The 15,847-nt window shown below is 52.5% G+C and overlaps 2 protein-coding genes across 2 annotated transcripts; both read right to left on the reverse strand.

Moving 5' to 3' along the window:
- Window positions 1–480: 480 nt before the first annotated feature.
- Window positions 481–1,453, reverse strand: Tmem210 (transmembrane protein 210). Its single transcript, XM_004653876.2, has 4 exons — window positions 1,366–1,453; window positions 1,079–1,211; window positions 830–859; window positions 481–667 (listed from the first exon to the last, which is right to left on the reverse strand). The coding sequence occupies exons 1-4, from the start codon at window positions 1,451–1,453 to the stop codon at window positions 481–483; spliced, it is 438 nt and encodes a 145-aa protein (XP_004653933.2).
- A 3,070-nt stretch (window positions 1,454–4,523) lies between these two features.
- Window positions 4,524–15,838, reverse strand: Anapc2 (anaphase promoting complex subunit 2). The gene is made up of 13 exons (XM_004653877.3): window positions 15,701–15,838; window positions 14,820–15,442; window positions 12,912–13,044; window positions 11,762–11,936; window positions 10,689–10,808; window positions 10,111–10,228; window positions 9,214–9,395; window positions 8,192–8,333; window positions 7,858–7,933; window positions 7,583–7,786; window positions 5,524–5,653; window positions 5,022–5,257; window positions 4,524–4,947 (listed from the first exon to the last, which is right to left on the reverse strand). Exons 1-13 carry the CDS (start codon window positions 15,815–15,817, stop codon window positions 4,735–4,737), a joined length of 2,469 nt encoding a protein of 822 aa, XP_004653934.3. The 5' UTR covers window positions 15,818–15,838; the 3' UTR covers window positions 4,524–4,734.
- Between the last annotated feature and the right edge of the window lie 9 nt (window positions 15,839–15,847).

The raw sequence follows: 15,847 nt of genomic DNA on the forward strand, positions 1-15,847 counted from the left end.
GAATACATCCCACAGCACCCTGCTCCACACCCCGTTCAGTTCTGCTCGTGCTCAGCAAAAGGACCCTCCGTGGAAACTGTCCAAGTTTCTTGGTGGAGCCACAAGCACATGATAGGTCCTGAGTTCTGGGGACAGGACCACATACCAGAGGCAAGATCGGTAGTGCAGGATTGTGGCTGCCGCACCCCTTCCCAGGAATCTCAAGGTGACAGTGTTAGTGGAGAAGGGGGCGTTGGCCCAGTCTCCCTGGTCATTGTAGTCCTGCCCTGGGTTATCTGGGCAGTGGGCCCAGGGTTGCTGTCCGCTTCGCAGGACAAGGCTGCAGGGGAGCTGAGCTGGCCAGTTGGAATAGGAGGGAGAAACGCCAAATGTGTGAGTTCCCTGTCCCATGATCCACGCACACGCACCATGCAGCCTTGAGGGGCTTGCAAGAAGGATAACACGCACAACCACTAAATACTGTTTAATTCCTCTGCCCTACTATGGCAGCGGGGGAGGAGGGAAGGATGGCTCTTCTAGACAAGTCTCCATGGGGATGGTCATAAGGCTATGGTCCTCCACGGTTGGCATCATAGCTACCTCCAGGGTAGGGTCCATGAGGTGGGACTCCATGTGCACTGACTGCAGGTCCATGCGGTCGTCCTGGACCCCGAATTGCCCCATCAACCTGCATGATGTGGGCAGGGTCAGCACCAGCTGACAGGCTCTTGGCCACCCAGCACAGGCAGGCCCTTGAGGACTGCTCTCAAGGCCACTGTGAACTGCACTTCCAGTGAGAGGGCAGAAAGGGAACACCGTCCATCCTTGCAGCTTCCCCTGGCACACTCACCTGTTGTCCATCTCCCTGGGACACGTTTCACTGAGGGGACAAAGGTAGGCATGAACTCTGGAGCAATGTTGGTTCCAAAAGCCTAATAGCCCTAGGAACCTCCTCCCACACCCCCAACCTGGAAAACACCATTCCCAGCCCTTTTTGGCATCCCACCCAAAGGGCAGAGGCCCCTTGAAGCATGACCAAGCACCCAGGGCCAGTGACATGGCCTCATCCCCACCACTGCCAGACTCCAGGCTCACGCACCCCTTGGCCCGAAATATGCCAATCGCCACAATAATGAGGGCACAGAAGCAGCTGGTACTGACAGCAGCCAACACCACAATGAGAGCAATGAGGGCCTCACGGCTGATGCCGAGGGTGCAGTCACAGGTTTCAGCTGCAGAAACAGAGCCATGAGGCCAGGGGGTAGTCACCTGCCTGTGGAGGACCTTCAGGTCCTCCCCTACCCACTTGGCCCCCCAGGACACAGATGGCCTGCCCTGTCAGGGAAAGGGAGTGTCTCTTGCTGGAGGACTAGGGGGAGAAGGCACCTGCAGCAGGGATGAGCAAAAGGGACAAATATATCAGACCAAGGGGCCTTCCAGCTGGGCAGGAGTCAGGCTGGGGACAGGGGGCCATGTTCAGCCCCCAGCCCCACCACACACCTCTGGACGGAACCCATGTAGAAGGTGCTGACCTCACAGTGGGACTGGGGAGGGTGGGGGCAGGGCCTTAGAGTACCCAGGCTGAGCTTTGCTCACCCTCGCGTGTCGGGCCATTAGGAACCCTGGGACAAAGCAGGTAGGGTAGCAGGGCTTAAGAGTTATGGCCACAAAGGAGGCCCGCAGTGGTGGGACTAACAGCACTTCCTGGTGAAATGGGTAGGAGCCATTCCCTGCCCTCTTGGGTTGGTGCCAGTGGCCTAGGTTTATTCTCTCAACATAAGGGCTGTAGGGTTGGGTGGGGTCCAGGATCTACTGGATTTCCTGCCACTACCCCTTTCCCTGAGTTGGAACAAGGAGGGCAGTGGGAGGTAAGGTGAGCGGTTATCAGCTGCCTTCCTTGGCTGCTTTGTGAGGCCTAGGCTCACGCAACCAACAGAGCCCAGGTTCGAGGGCCTTCTGGGGCTGGGAAGGGGGAAAACCCCCGGAATGTGGGCCCACACCTCATTAGTGAGAGTTCTGAGGGTCTCTTCCTTCTGTGAACCAGGTAGCCACTGCCCAAGGCAGGTCATGGTCTGTAGGCTGGCATTGTTAGGGTTAACCTACACCTTTGCCCTGAACCTGCCGCCCAGGCTGGGGTGCAGAGCAGCCCCACCCTGCTGCCACTTTTCCCTGAAGGACCTGCCAAGCAAACCAGGAGGCAACAGGAGGAAATAACCAACCCTGTGGCTGACCAAGCCCAGCCTCCCGCCAGCTGGGGCCCAAGAAGGTGCCAGGGGGGAGGGCAGAACCTAACCCCAATGGCCCTGGTCACTGGAGAGCTCCCTGACCATAGACTCAGGTGCTCTTCTAGAGTTGGTCATTAGGGAACAGCCAGAAGCTCCTGGCACAGCCTTTGTGCAGGTTGAGTGATGCTGAGAACCAAGACACTTGCCGATTTTTAAGGATGTATCTAGAAACTGAGTTTAAAGGAATGCAAGGCAGAAGGTGTGCCTGAGGCCAGGGGCTGGCACTGTCACCCTGTCAGGCCAGCCCAGCAAGTTTGCATCCTGGTTTGAACAAAGGCACACCCGCCCTTGGCCAGGTGGAGACATCTAACAGAACACCTTGTGGAGGAGCCTTGAGTCCCTGCTGCCAAGAGAACTCAGAAGACTTCTTGCCACTGTGCAAACATTGAAGTGGGGGTTGAACCTGAGCCTGAGGGCTAAGAGTGGAAGGAAAGCAAACCGCAGACCTGTGTCGCTGGGAACAAGGCTCCCGGGGCGTATGGGTTATGGCTGAGGTTATGTGCCTAATGACTGCCTTCATCCCTTCAAAATCCAAAGCAAGCAGATCCCTCTGGATCAGGTAGGGTACAGGAAAAGCCCTTGAAGGGGACTGCTGTTCGGTACCCAAGTGCAGGGTACTGGGGATGGGGGAAGGGTGGTACCTCTATAGCCTGTTGTGGACATTAGCGGACTGGGAAGGTCACCTGGCAGTACTGAGCCTGGGTGTGGTTGTGGTCTGGGAGCCATCTCTGGGCAGGAGCGGGACACAAAGGCAGTGGTTACAAGCAGAGGATCTTGTTTCCTTTGAGGATGGTGCGTTTGGCCTGAGCATTTCCTGCCTGAAAACAGCTGTTCTGGGACAGAGTGATGGCCAGATCCTAAGTGGATCCCAGGGGTCAGGGCAGGGTCACCCCCCCTCCCACTGGCCTCTGACAGAGCCCACCCTTCAAGGATGGCTGAGGCCTGACTAGAGGTGAAAAGGACAAGCCTACTCCTGGACTCTCCTCCCACTGTCTGCCCTTGTATTGTACTTTGACCACAGGTCTGGGGAACATGCAGGAAGCTCTTGTGAGGCCCAAACATTGAAGCCACACATCCTAGTATAAGAAATGGTGATAAAGCTGGACGTGGTGGCATATGCCTTTAATTCCAGCACTTGGGAGGCAGAGGTGAGAGGATCACAGTGACTTCAAGGCCAGCCTGGGCTAAAGCGAGACCCTACCTTGAAAAAAATGAGAAAAGGAAAAAAGAGAAAGGAAATGGGAATATAAAAGCCCAGTCCCTCTGGCCACTGGGGCATATCCTTAAACAGCCTTTACAAGGAAGATTTTCTGCTGGGCATGATAACACATGCCTTTAATCCCAGCACTCAGGAGGTAGACGTAGAAGGATCGTTGTGACTTCAGGACTAGCCTGGAATGACCTAGGTTCAATTCTCCAAGACCCACATAAGCCAAATGCACAAGGGAACATATATCTGTAATTCGTCTGCAATGTTGGAGGGCCCTGGCACACCCATTCTATTTCTCTCTCAAATAAATAAATAAAAATATTAAAACAAAACAGGGCTGGAGAGATAGCTTAGTGGTTAAGGCACTTGCCTGGGAAGCCTAAGGACCCAGGTTCAATTCCCCAGTACCCACATAAAACCAGATGCACAAGGTGGTGCTTGCATCTGGAGGTCCTAGTGTGCCCATTCTCTCTGTATCTGCCTCTCTCTCTCCAATAAGTAAAATATATACAAAAAAAAAAGAAGACAAGGATGCCGGCGTGGTGGCACATGCCTTTAATCTCAGTACTTGGGAGGCAGAGGTAGGAGGACCGCCATGAGTTCAAGGCCACCCTGAGACTACATAGTTAATTCCAGGTCAGCCTGGACCAGAGTAAGGCCCTACCTCGAAAAAAAAAAAAAAAAAAAAAAAGGAACTGACCTCAGGTCACTTCTGCCTTGTCAGTTCTATGGATTCTCCTTCATATCCATAGCAGCACCTAGCCTAGCACGATCCTACACAGGCTACACAAATAGGGAGACCCATGAGTTCCTTTCAAAAGCCAGAAATCCAAGATAGAGCTTCAAGTCCATCTCGGGAGATTCAAGGTGCCAATCCTGCTTAGTCCTGCTGCAGTTTGGGGTTCTATATCCAAGCACAGATATGCAGGTTAGGGTAAGCCTGCCTTCCCCCTCACCTGCTGCTGGGAACCCAGCCCTACAGAGCTGAGGTGGAGTAGCCATAGAGGGGAAAGTTGCATGTACCCATGACATTCCACAAAGCCAGGACATGGAAGGATGAACTGATCTGCTTTAATCTGTACTCTGCAGGAGTGGGCGGGGGCATGAAGGGGGACTGAACAGGGGTGTGGAGGAGACTCGGTCGAGGAATAAAGGAGGGGAGAGTGCTGCACAGGGATGTGAGGACAGAAGATGCCTCAGGCTGACCATCCAGGGGTCACACAGGCAGGAATGCTGTGGCTCAGGGCTTGCAGGAGTGCATCAGCTGCAGCTCTTGGGCAGTCGGTAGACACCTGCAGAGTAGATAAGTTGCTGGTCGCGGACCTTCTTCTGCAGGTAGCCCTGGAGCTCCTGTAGATCAATCTCGGCCAGTGCGGGCCCAGTCATCACGAACATGCGAAGCATGCTGTAGATGCGTTCCAGCGAGAGGCTCTCCAGGTTGGTCAGCATGGCTTGGATATAAGTCCAGAAGAGCTGAGGACAGAATCCAGACATGGTCAGTCGGGCCACCTGCTGGGCCTATCCCCAGCCCACTGTGGCCAACGCACCAGTAGCTCCTCCTCCTTCTGATCAGCCTGGGAGGCCATGCCCGAGTCACTTTCATCATCACTGTCAATGAGCACCATGTTGTCTCGGTCCTGAGGCCGCTCCTCCTCGATGACGGAGAAAGTGCCTGAAGGTTCCTCCCGCAGCACGCCCTGCTGCAGCCACACAGACATGCGCCGTCGCAGCAGTGCCACTGGCATCTTCACCACCTTGCTCAGCTCCTCCAGGGTCCAGCTGGCTGTGTGCAAAGCCCCAGACATGCTGGCAAACTGAACAAGGCTACACCTTTCCACTTCCTGTTAGCCCAGCTGAGCGCAGAGGAGCCCACACTGTCCTACCTGGCCCTAAAAAGGAGGGCGCTACTTCCCACAAGACCCAAGGCTGCCCCAAATCTTGCCCACAGTATTGGGCAGGCAATACTCCCAGCTGGTTGGAGAGTAGTGCCTGGCACCGGTGTCAAGGCTGCATGCGCAGGGAAGACCAGGTGGAGGCCTGTGGACTCACGTTGGTCCTGGAAGTACAGCAAGACCACTGCCTGTACAGGGGTCACTGCCACAGATAGGGTGCGGTCAGCCAGTTCCACATCCATAGTCACCAGGCCCAAGGTGTGCTTCCAGCTGAGGGTTCGCATTGCCTGAGAAGGGCAGGGGTCAGCAAGGACAGTCGTGAGTCCTGACCAGGCCCACATCTGCTTGCATTACTGTCACCCCTGGCAGGCAGGTGGTCAGCCGGCAAGAGAGAGCAGATGTGAGCTGATGGAAACAGCTGTGAAGTAGGGTGGGCGCTAATAAGACTTGTGTCCTTACAAGAGAAGGAAAGACAAGGTTAAAACACAGGTATGCAAGGAGGAGGCCATGTGAGGTAGAGTGTGGTAATGCAGCCACAGCCGTGTAAAATTGCAAACAAACACCAGAAGCTGGGGGAAGCAAGGGAACACTCTCAGAGGTTTCAAAGGGACAATGCCCTGCCAACATCTTGGCAATGGACTTGTAGCTTCCAGAACTGAGATAGTATGCTTCAAATGTTTAAGACAACTCACTATGTGACACTTGGTTACAGTAGTTACAAGAAATGAGTCTGGTACCAGGAGAGGGTTCTGCTGTACAAACACTTAACATCAGAAGTAGTCTTGGAATTGAGCAATGGGTGAAAGCTGAAGAGCAATGGAGGCATGAAAGTTAGAACTCAGCCAGGCATGGTGGCGCACGCCTTTAATTCCAGCACTTGGGAGTCCAAGGTAGGAAGATCACCGTGAGTTCAAAGCCAGCCTAAGACTACATAGTGAATTCCAGGTAAGCCTGGGCTCAAGTAAGACCCTGTCTTGGAAAATAAATACACAAATAAACAAAAACACAACATGAAAAGAGCTTAGATTCCTTGGACACGATTGCTGTAAGTATGGAAGATAAAGATGGTGAAGGTTCAGGAAGGAGAGCTTCTGTCATTCTAGAGAACAATGCTGGTAGAAATGTGGGCATTAAGAGGCCCTTCTGGTGAAGGCTCAGATGGAAATGAGGAAAATGCAGCTGAAAGTGGGGGAAAACCGTGTTGTACTGCTGCTAATGACAATCTTGGATATTTTCCAGAGGAGATTCCCTAGCAACATGTGGAAGGTTTTGCCTTGCTGCTTATAGTAAAGTGCAAAAGCAAGGAAACTAAAGAAGGAACTATTAAGGAAAGGGAACCAGCACTTGATTTAGTACTTAACAGTAGCTCTGCAGACATGGCTAGGTTGCAGCTGGACAAGCATAAGCTGGAGACAGTGTGACTTGTGGGCCTACATGACCACCTCAGCAGAAACTAATACCAGATGGGATACGCAGGATGACTCCCACCACCTTGTTTTTCATTTTTGTATTTGAGACGCAATCTTATTATAGAGCCCTGGCAGGCCTGGAACTCCCTATGTAGACTGGGCAGGCCTTGAACTCGTGGTAATCCTCCTGCCTCTGACTCCTGCATGCTGGGATTACAGGCATGTGTCACCACATCTGGCTCAGGAATATTAACTTACTGATGGCTTGGACACTGAGAACTATGTGAGACACCAACATGGTTTTTGAGAAATGCTAATGGCCCAAGCAGGAGGGAGCAAAAAAGGCCCAAACTGACAGGTAAGGTTGCCCAAGGAACCAAGGAGACAAAGCACAGAGCCAGCTTTAAAGGTTACCAGGCCTTGAAATTTCATGGACTTTCCCTTGCCAAGTTTCAGACTTTCTTGGGATTTCTGTCCCTTGTTCCTTCCACTTCCACTTTCACTTTCTGGAAATGCAAACGTCTAAACCAGGCTTGCCTCTACTGGGATACCAAGCCATTGCACTCATGATGAGTCTCCTATGACCTGGAGCACGTCTATGATGTGTATCAGACTTTCTCCTGCATGACTGGACACAAGCTCAGGAGGAAGGGCCTTGAACTCGGCTATACCTCCTACCTGGACTCTAGTTCCAAGGACATGTGGGCTTAGTTACACTACCCAAAGACATGCCACATGAGCAGTGCCATTTCCCTGGGGGTCACTGGTGTGACTAGAGAGGAGTGCTGAGAGCTCCAATGACTGTACCTTCAGTTTCTCATACTTCTTGCAGTAAACATCCAGGGCTGCCCTGATATCCTCGGGGACCTCCAGCTTCTCATCCTTGAAGGGGGGCCAAAACTCACTAGACAAGATGACAGCATAGACCCCAAATGGTGGCTGTTCCTCCACAGGCCGCTTCTCATCCTCCTCTCGGATGTTGGCATTGATGCGTCGGGAATCTGCCATGTCCTGAGAAGATGGCATCTCATCAAGGCCCTGGGCTGGAGGGAGTGGGCGGGTGGGGAGGCGCACACACTCACCTTGAGCATGACCTCACAGAAATGCATGGGGGCCTCACCAAAGCGCAACTTCAGCAGTTCCACGTTGCGGATCTCCCTGGAAGGATGAGTATCTGGGAGGGGCTGTGGTGTGCCCCTATCCCAAGTGGCACCCATTCTGCTGGGACACTGTGGGCAGTAAGCACACCTGGGCCAGAGCCTTTCCATCCTGGCCAACAGGGGGCAGCACCAGCTAAGCAGTAATGTTCCTTCCTCCAAATGAAAAATGAACATCTTGGCCACAAGGAGGCCCCAGGTGGCGGTGGCAGAACCCTAGCTCCCCCCGGGAGATCAGCCAGCCTTTTGAAGGCCTTACCGTTCAGGGCTGAAGCTGAACTGGTGGAGGAGGCGATCAGCCAGCAGGGAGCGGTACTCATTGATAAAAAGGTCCTTGCTGCCGTAGATGCTGACCAGTAAGCTGATGATGTCTGAAGACCGCCGCTTGGAACTTGATTTCCCTGGCACAGCGTGGGGAGGAGACATCTGCTGCATCAACACAGCCTGAGGGACTTGCTTCTCAATGTCTCAGGAAACCAGGAGCAATCTTCAAGGGCTGGTTCCTGGGGCAGTTTCTCCCCCAGTATCCTGTTTGTCAAGGACCTTCCCAAACCCCAACCCTGACTTTAAAAAAAAATCATTTTCTGTGTGTATCTATGTGTTGCTTGTGCACAAATGCAGAAGGCAAAGGACAACCTTGGGTGTTATTTTTCAGGTGCCACCACTTCTTTTTGAGAGAGGGTCTCTCACTGGTCTGGAGCTCACCAATTAGGCTAGATTAGCTGACCAGTGGACCCATGGATCTGACTTCCCAGCACTGGGATAACAAAAGCATACCACTGCTACGTTGCCTGAAATTTTTACACCAGTTCTGGGAACTGAACACAGGTTTTTATATACTGAACATCTCCCCAGCCTTAACAAGCAAAACAAAAGCCTATGTGTTCTGTGCCAAGACAGGAGCAAGGCAGAGGACTCACAGCTCTCCAAGACCTGGCAGAGTGGAGCTAGGCAAGGGATGTTACCTGTCCTGGGACCATCACCCTAAAAAGCCCTTGAAACCCAGAACCAAGTCACAGACAGAGATGGGGTACATAGGCCTCCCATGAACTTGCTCTCCCAGCAGCTACCACCCACAAGGGCACCACCTACAGACAACACAAGGGCATATAGCAAGCTGGCTGACGTTAAGAGAGACCCTGACTTCTGACCCCTTAATCCGGAAGCAATGGCTGTTCATGATACTGCCAGGCATTAGTAGCAACATGTGTAACCCAGAGCCTAGCCAGTCCCCACAGAAATCCACACAGGAGCCCAGGAGAGGACCATGGGTAAACTAACCTGGATCAGCATCCACGGGATCAGGGACCCAGTCTTCAGGCTCTCCAGAATCATCCTCACTGTCCTGGCCAGTCTCCAGACTGGCCGGGTCGGTCTTGGACAACTCAACTGCCAAGTCCCCAGTCCCATCTGAGTCCCCTGTCAGTCCAGCCACAATCTGCCGTACTGTGTCCTCCCGTGTCCTGCCAGGATTGAGTACTTGTCTCCAGTGTGTATGGCCATCATAGCACCTTCTGCTGTCCTCCTCATGTGGCCTGTGCTGACTGGTTTGTACTAAACACAGGCACATCTGGCATCTCAAATAATAATTATAGAATGGGCAGTGCTCTGGGAACAGCAGAGGCTGAGAAGATGAGAGGCTCAATGGCCAGGTCAACCATAGCCAGAAAGCAAAAAACATGAGTCCAGGGCAGGCTCCAAACACCCTCAGCTCCAAAGCCACTGATCCTGAAGTCTGGGGCTTCTGCTACTCAAGGCCTTTCAAAGCAGTGTGACAAGGCACCTGCTCAAACACAGCCACTATGTGAAACCAAAGAGGTTCCTGTCCCTTGTTGTGGGAAGGTCAAGGCAATGCAGAGACCAGATCTCTTCTCTAGTCTTCCAGGGTCTGGTCAGCAACAAGAGGAAGAGCCTGGATATGAGTGTGGTAGTATAAGACAAACCTCCCCCGCACCCCACACACCAACTCTGTACACACAGAGGGCACACTGACACAGTGTGGTGACAAGGATAACAATGACAATAGGAAAGGATCATCAAGCTTAGGGCAATCCTCTCAGTCCAGCCAGAACCTCTCTGGCGTTGTGAGAATTGAGTGTCCCTGTGGCTTCTAGGACTACGCAGAGCTAAGTAGAATGAGAGCCAAGTTTCAGTATCTCTTAGAAGTCTAGCCCTCACCTTAGGTAGCGGCGGATGGGCTCACAAGCCACTTCCAAAATGACCATGGACGGGTCCAGCACACGCAGTGCCTTGATGGCAGAGATGTAGAGAGTGATGATGTCACATGTATTGACGCCTGCAGTGGAGAGGAGGAGCCATGGAATCTCACAACAGCTTGGACCACAGACTCCTAGATGCTAACACTTAAGTGGCTACCTGGCTACACTGGTCAGGTGGCCTGCAGGTCACCATTCTGGCCTCATTCCCAGGGCACAAGATGACTATAGAGTGCTATTCCCTGCCTCTTATCCCACATCTCTACCTACCCACAGGCACTTTCTCCAGAAATTTCCAAGAAGCAATCTGTTATGGTTACAACCTAGACATCCCAGGCTCAGATTTTGAATGTTTGGTCCGCAACTTGTGAAGCTATTTTGAAGGCTAAAGAGCCTTTAGGAGGTAAGTGCTGGCATTAAAGGCATGCGCCACCACGCCCGGCAAAATATTGCTTCTTAACCTACTCCTTCCTTAGGCCTACAAATCCAGGGCTGGGAATGACATTCAAGCGTTGAGGGTTGAGTGGCCACATATAGTACCTGGGTGAAGGAGCCGGGTCTCTAAGGCAGACTTGAGGGATACCAGCAGCTGCTGCCTCTGGTCTGTCCTCTCCAGACAGTACTTGAGATCTTCAATGGCTGGCCGGGAGTCTGGGAAGTCTGAAAGATGGTTTTCCTTCAAAGATAGGCAAGTACACATAGGTGTACAAGCCAGTGAATGGCCCAGAATAAGAGCCATTCATCAGGCAACAAGATGTCATCCTTGACACACCTGCATGTTGACACTTGACTGTGATAACCCACATGACAGTGATGTTAAGGGCCCAGTCCTGAGCAGAAGACAAAAGAGTGGACACATAAGAGCATATGTCCAGTACCATTGACCCATATCCTAGGCCATGGCAGAGAGGGTCCAGCTCTGTTCAACTCACTGTCCTGCAATAGCTGAAGGCAAAACACAAGAAGCCACCAGGATGGACAGGTGTGGTGGCACATGCCTTTAATCCTAGCATTGGGGAGCCTGAGGTAAGAGGATTGCTGTGAGTTCAAGGCCAGCCTGGAACTACAGCCTGGACTAGAGTGCAACCTTCCCTCAAAAAAACTAAAATAGGGCTGGAGAGATGGCTTAGCGGTTAAGCACTTGCCTGTGAAGCCTAAGGACCTCAGTTCGAGGCTCGGTTCCCCAGGTCCCACGTTAGCCAGATGCACAAGGGGGCGCACGCGTCTGGAGTTCGTTTGCAGAGGCTGGAAGCCCTGGCGCGCCCATTCTCTCTCTCTCCCTCTATCTGTCTTTCTCTCTGTGTCTGTCGCTCTCAAATAAATAAATAAATAAATAAAATTTTTAAAAAAAAAAAACTAAAATAGCCGGGCGTGGTGGTGCATGCCTTTAATCCCAGCACTCGGGAGGCAGAGGTAGGAGGATCACCGTGAGTTCAAGGCCACCCTGAGACTACAGAGTTAATTCCAGGTCAGCCTGGACCAGAGTGAGACCCTACCTCGAAAAACCAAAAAAATTAAAAAAAAAAAAACTAAAAGAAGCCAAAGCTAAGAAAAGCCCCAGACCAGTTATGAAGGCTCTGTAGGCAAGGGCATGGAAGAGGAGCAGGACCAACCTCGGATGATGCTGAAGAGCTCCTCAATGCGCAGGCTGGCGTAGATGCGGTAGAAGAACCTCTGTACATGGCAGCGCCAGCGGCGCAACGTGTTCCCAGCCTCTGGGGATGCTGGCCTGGTGGGGCTGTCCTGCAGGAACACCTTCCCAAGCCAGCCAACCACCCTCTCGATCCACTGTGGAAGAGCACTGGTGTGTGAGGTATAGGGACACTTAGCAAGCTCCAGCCTGACCCAGTAGCTAGCCACCCTTTTGCAGGGTTCTAGGAAAGCCCCAAAGGCTATTTATGATTAGAGGCCAGAAGCATATCAAAACCTTGGAATAAGGTGGGCATGGTGGCACACACCTTTAATCCCAGCATTTGGGAGACAGAGGTAAAAGGATCACCATGAGTTCAAGGCCACCCTGAGACTACACAGTGAATTCCAGGTCAGCCTGAGCTAGAGTGAAACCCTATGTCGGGGGTGGGGGTGGGGGGACTTGGAATAACAGGACCCAAACAGGCATCCACCATGCCCTGACAATCTACAACCCTGTTCACGCTTATCTCTAGCAAGAGTGATCCTACTGTGAGGTGGTGACACACATAGCCTGTGTGTTGTGCCTGGTGGTTAGGATAAATCTCTCTTGGGACCACTGAGCCCCAACGCCTGTATAAATAATGTAGTAGTCATGAGTTCCTATAAACCTACAGAGGCCATACTGCAAAAGACTCACTGGTGCACACAAACCTAGAAACCAGCATGACGATAAAATATCCTCTGAGTTCCTACAAGCCTATAGGAGCCACAATGTCACAGGCTCCCCAAGGGACATTGTGTACAGCAATAGAGAGGAGAGGGTCTGTTCACTGGCCCCTTCAGTGGGCCTAATCTTGCCACATTTTCCTAGGGAAGCCCCCTCCCAGCCATCTCTGGCCTTCACACTGCCACTAATCACAGGGTTATACCCAGACCTACCAAGCACATTGCAGATTCATTTCTCCTGTAATGAAGGCCCAGGACTGGCCTCTACACAGCATCAAGACTGCCTCAGCAAATACTGGTTCTGCTTCCCAGGTCCCCTCACTGGCCACTTCTAATACTAGGCATCAAGTGTGCCACCAAATTCCTGCCCCTATATCAGGGCAAAACCAGAGATGGACTTCTCACCTTGTGGAACTCTCGGAGGAAGGAACGCTCATACTCGCCTCGGCAGCGGTCTTCCATCCTTTCTCGGGTAACCTGATGCAGGGTGGTGGTCACAGCTTCAGCACTGACCCGCTCCAGCAGACTCAGTCTATGCCTGGGAAGAGATCCCCGCCTGTGAGGCACCTACAACACACACCTGGCCTTCACCTAGGACAGCCCTCCTTGCAGAGAGTATACAGTGCACACAGCTCACATCAAGGAGTTCCACTCTCCTGGGCGGCCAAGGCAGCTGGGAGGACAGAGCCCTGACCAAAAAAAAAAAAAAAAAACAAAAAACAAGACTACCTGCCCTGCTAAGCTATCCTCTGCTCAATTGCTCAATGTTGAGACACTGGCTTTCCCAATATGATCAATGACAGCAGATAAGACTGCCATCATCCAAGCCTCATAAAAGAAAGATTTAAGGGCTGGAGAGATGGCTTAGTGGCTAAGGTGCTTGCCTGCAAAGTCAAAGGACCCACGTTCAATTCCCCAGGACCCATGTAAGCCAGGTGCAGCAGCTAGAGGCCCTTCTCTCTCATCTGCCTCTTTCTCAAATAAATAAAAACTTAAAAATATAAATTTAAAAAAGAAAGTTTTGAACCAGGCGTGGTGGTGGCGCACATCTTCAATCCCAGCATTTGGGAGGCAGAGGTAGGAGGATCATCATGAGTTCGAGGCCACCCTGTGAATTCCAAGTCAGCCTGGGCTACAGCGAGACTCTACCTCAAAAAAAAAAAAAAAAAGAAAGTTTTGACATTGCTTCCTGCTGCACAAGTATAGCTGCTGCTGTGTGTGCTTCCAATATGGACTTCAGTCTACAGGGAAATTAGAGACTCAGGTGAGAAGGGTTTCCAGTAACTATTACCTGGGAAGAACCCAGCAGAAGACCCTCAGGCCTGCCCTGACCCTTACCAGCAACAAAACCATCCACTCATTCCAACTAGAAGACTCTATCCCAAACAGCTGCATCTCTGCACTTTGTTCATTGTAACAAACCATCACAAATGGCCATGGTGGATGTGACAGTCACTAGAGTGCTAACCAGACTTGAGCAACAGTACAATCTTTTGCTCTCTGAAGGAGTAGAAAGGAAACCCTCTTTGTCAACACACTGAACTAATCTTCCTGACATATTCTAGAGAGATTATTTAGCAAGGCCAGTCTATAACTATAGGATAGGGATGCCCATGAAGGCAGGAACATCATTTTTCTCTCAGAGTCTACAGTCTCAGGGGCTAGGGTGATGTCTCAGCTGGTGAGAATGCTTGCTGAGCAAATAAAAGGGTCTGAGTTTGATCCCCAGCACTCATGTAAAAAGCTGGGTGTGGCCACATACATCTGTAACCCCAGTTCTGGGTGGAGGGGGTAGAGAAAGAATTACTAGAGTTTGCTGGTCAGTCAACCTTATTATAAAATGGCAGCTCCAGGTAAAGAGGGGGGGGGATTTTGTCTCAAGGAAATAAAGCAGCCAAGCAACAGGACACCCAGTGTTCTTTGATTTCTGCACATGTGCATACAAGACACAACCATCTGCACACATATGTATACACACCACACAAAATAAAACTAAAAAGAATTCCACAAAGTCCAGGACTGGAATTGAAGTCTACTACTGCAGACACAACTCACAGGGTCAGAGTAAGGTAAAGCGGAAACCCTGGGATGGATGACGGAAGACACATACCTGTATCCACAGCAGAGTGTAAACTTGCTACACTGGAATCCCAGAGAACCCCACCCCCGCCCCTGGCATGACCCTGGCTATGAGACAGGTGAACGAGACCCTTCCACCAGTTCACCAGCTCTCTGTAGAGGTCTGCTGGACCCGGGAGAACATGTGGAACATCCAGAGGAACGAGGGCCTGGCCACCAGGGGATAGTACTCACAGGACCTGGCTGAGTTGGTGGAACTGCTCCAGTGCCTGGCGGCACCAGCACTGTTGCTTGTCACTACCACATCCCGCACAGAGAGGGCTCTGCAGGAGACGGTAGTACCGGCGACGGGCGTACCGGCTGTCCAACTCCCCCTCCAATTCTGGATCTGTGCCCCCTTCTCCTTTTCTTTTGCTCTGCATATAAACCCTCAGGAAGCGGCCATAGAGGCGCTGGACCATCTCCTGGAAGGTCCTGGGGGTGGAAAAGAACAGTACTCCGCGCAACATGGTGTGGACCTTTTCCCGAAGCCCCTGAGCGCCAGTGCCCATCAGCAAGCCTAGACGGGTCCATTTCTCCAAGAGCTCTAAACTACGCAGGTAGGGATCTAGGCGGCTCTCCAACAAGCCAAATGCGTCGAGGAGAAGCAGAAGGCACTGGAGCTCATCAGTAGAGTTCTCACGCTGGGAAATGGCATTCCAGAACTCTGGGGCGATGCTGGCCTGCAGGTCGTTCTGTAGCACTTCCACGAACCACTCCTCCAGAATAGAGTGCAAACCATGCCTCCTCAGAACCTCTACCGCCGCGCGGAGCTCCTCCTCTTTTGGTGGAACCGCACCACTGGTCCGAGAGGATGCCTGCAGAGCGGGGAAACCGTGAGCAAAGACGGGTGAGGGGTGTGTGGCAAAGGGAGGTGAGGAAAGCCCGCCGCCCCGTCCGCAACTGGACCTAGGGAAGGGCCGCCGGGTGGCTGAACGACGCGGGTCGATGAGGAAGGAGGCAAGCCTGCAGCGACGGCTCACAGAGCTGGGCGCGGGGCGGGGATGTCCTAAAGGATGCAGGGTCCCGGCAACCCCGCGCGAGCCCAAGCCCTCCAACCCTTTAATGGACCTCACCAGCCCCAGCGCAGCTGGCGGCACCAGACCGGTGCTCACAGTATTCCAGGCCACCAAGAGTTCGGGTCCAGGCCGGGGTTCGCCATCCCCAACACCCGCTACGGCCTCGGTCTCCATCTGCCAGCAGACACACCCAGGGCGGCGCGC

Source organism: Jaculus jaculus, chromosome 1, assembly GCF_020740685.1.
Source record: "Jaculus jaculus isolate mJacJac1 chromosome 1, mJacJac1.mat.Y.cur, whole genome shotgun sequence".
NCBI classification, from domain to species: Eukaryota; Metazoa; Chordata; class Mammalia; order Rodentia; family Dipodidae; genus Jaculus; species Jaculus jaculus.

Coding starts and splice junctions, on each gene's coding strand:
- Tmem210 (XM_004653876.2), bottom strand. CDS start 1,453: ATGGCCCCCTGTCCCCAGCCTGACTCCTGCCCAGCTGGAAGGCCCCTT. Junction 1,212..1,365: donor TTTGCTCATCCCTGCTGCAG/GTGCCTTCTCCC, acceptor CTGTTTCTGCAG/CTGAAACCTGTGACTGCACC. Junction 668..829: donor CCCAGGGAGATGGACAACAG/GTGAGTGTGCCA, acceptor CACATCATGCAG/GTTGATGGGGCAATTCGGGG.
- Anapc2 (XM_004653877.3), bottom strand. CDS start 15,817: ATGGAGACCGAGGCCGTAGCGGGTGTTGGGGATGGCGAACCCCGGCCT. Junction 10,809..11,761: donor GCTCTTCAGCATCATCCGAG/GTTGGTCCTGCT, acceptor ACCATCTTTCAG/ACTTCCCAGACTCCCGGCCA. Junction 10,229..10,688: donor GACCCGGCTCCTTCACCCAG/GTACTATATGTG, acceptor TCTCCACTGCAG/GCGTCAATACATGTGACATC.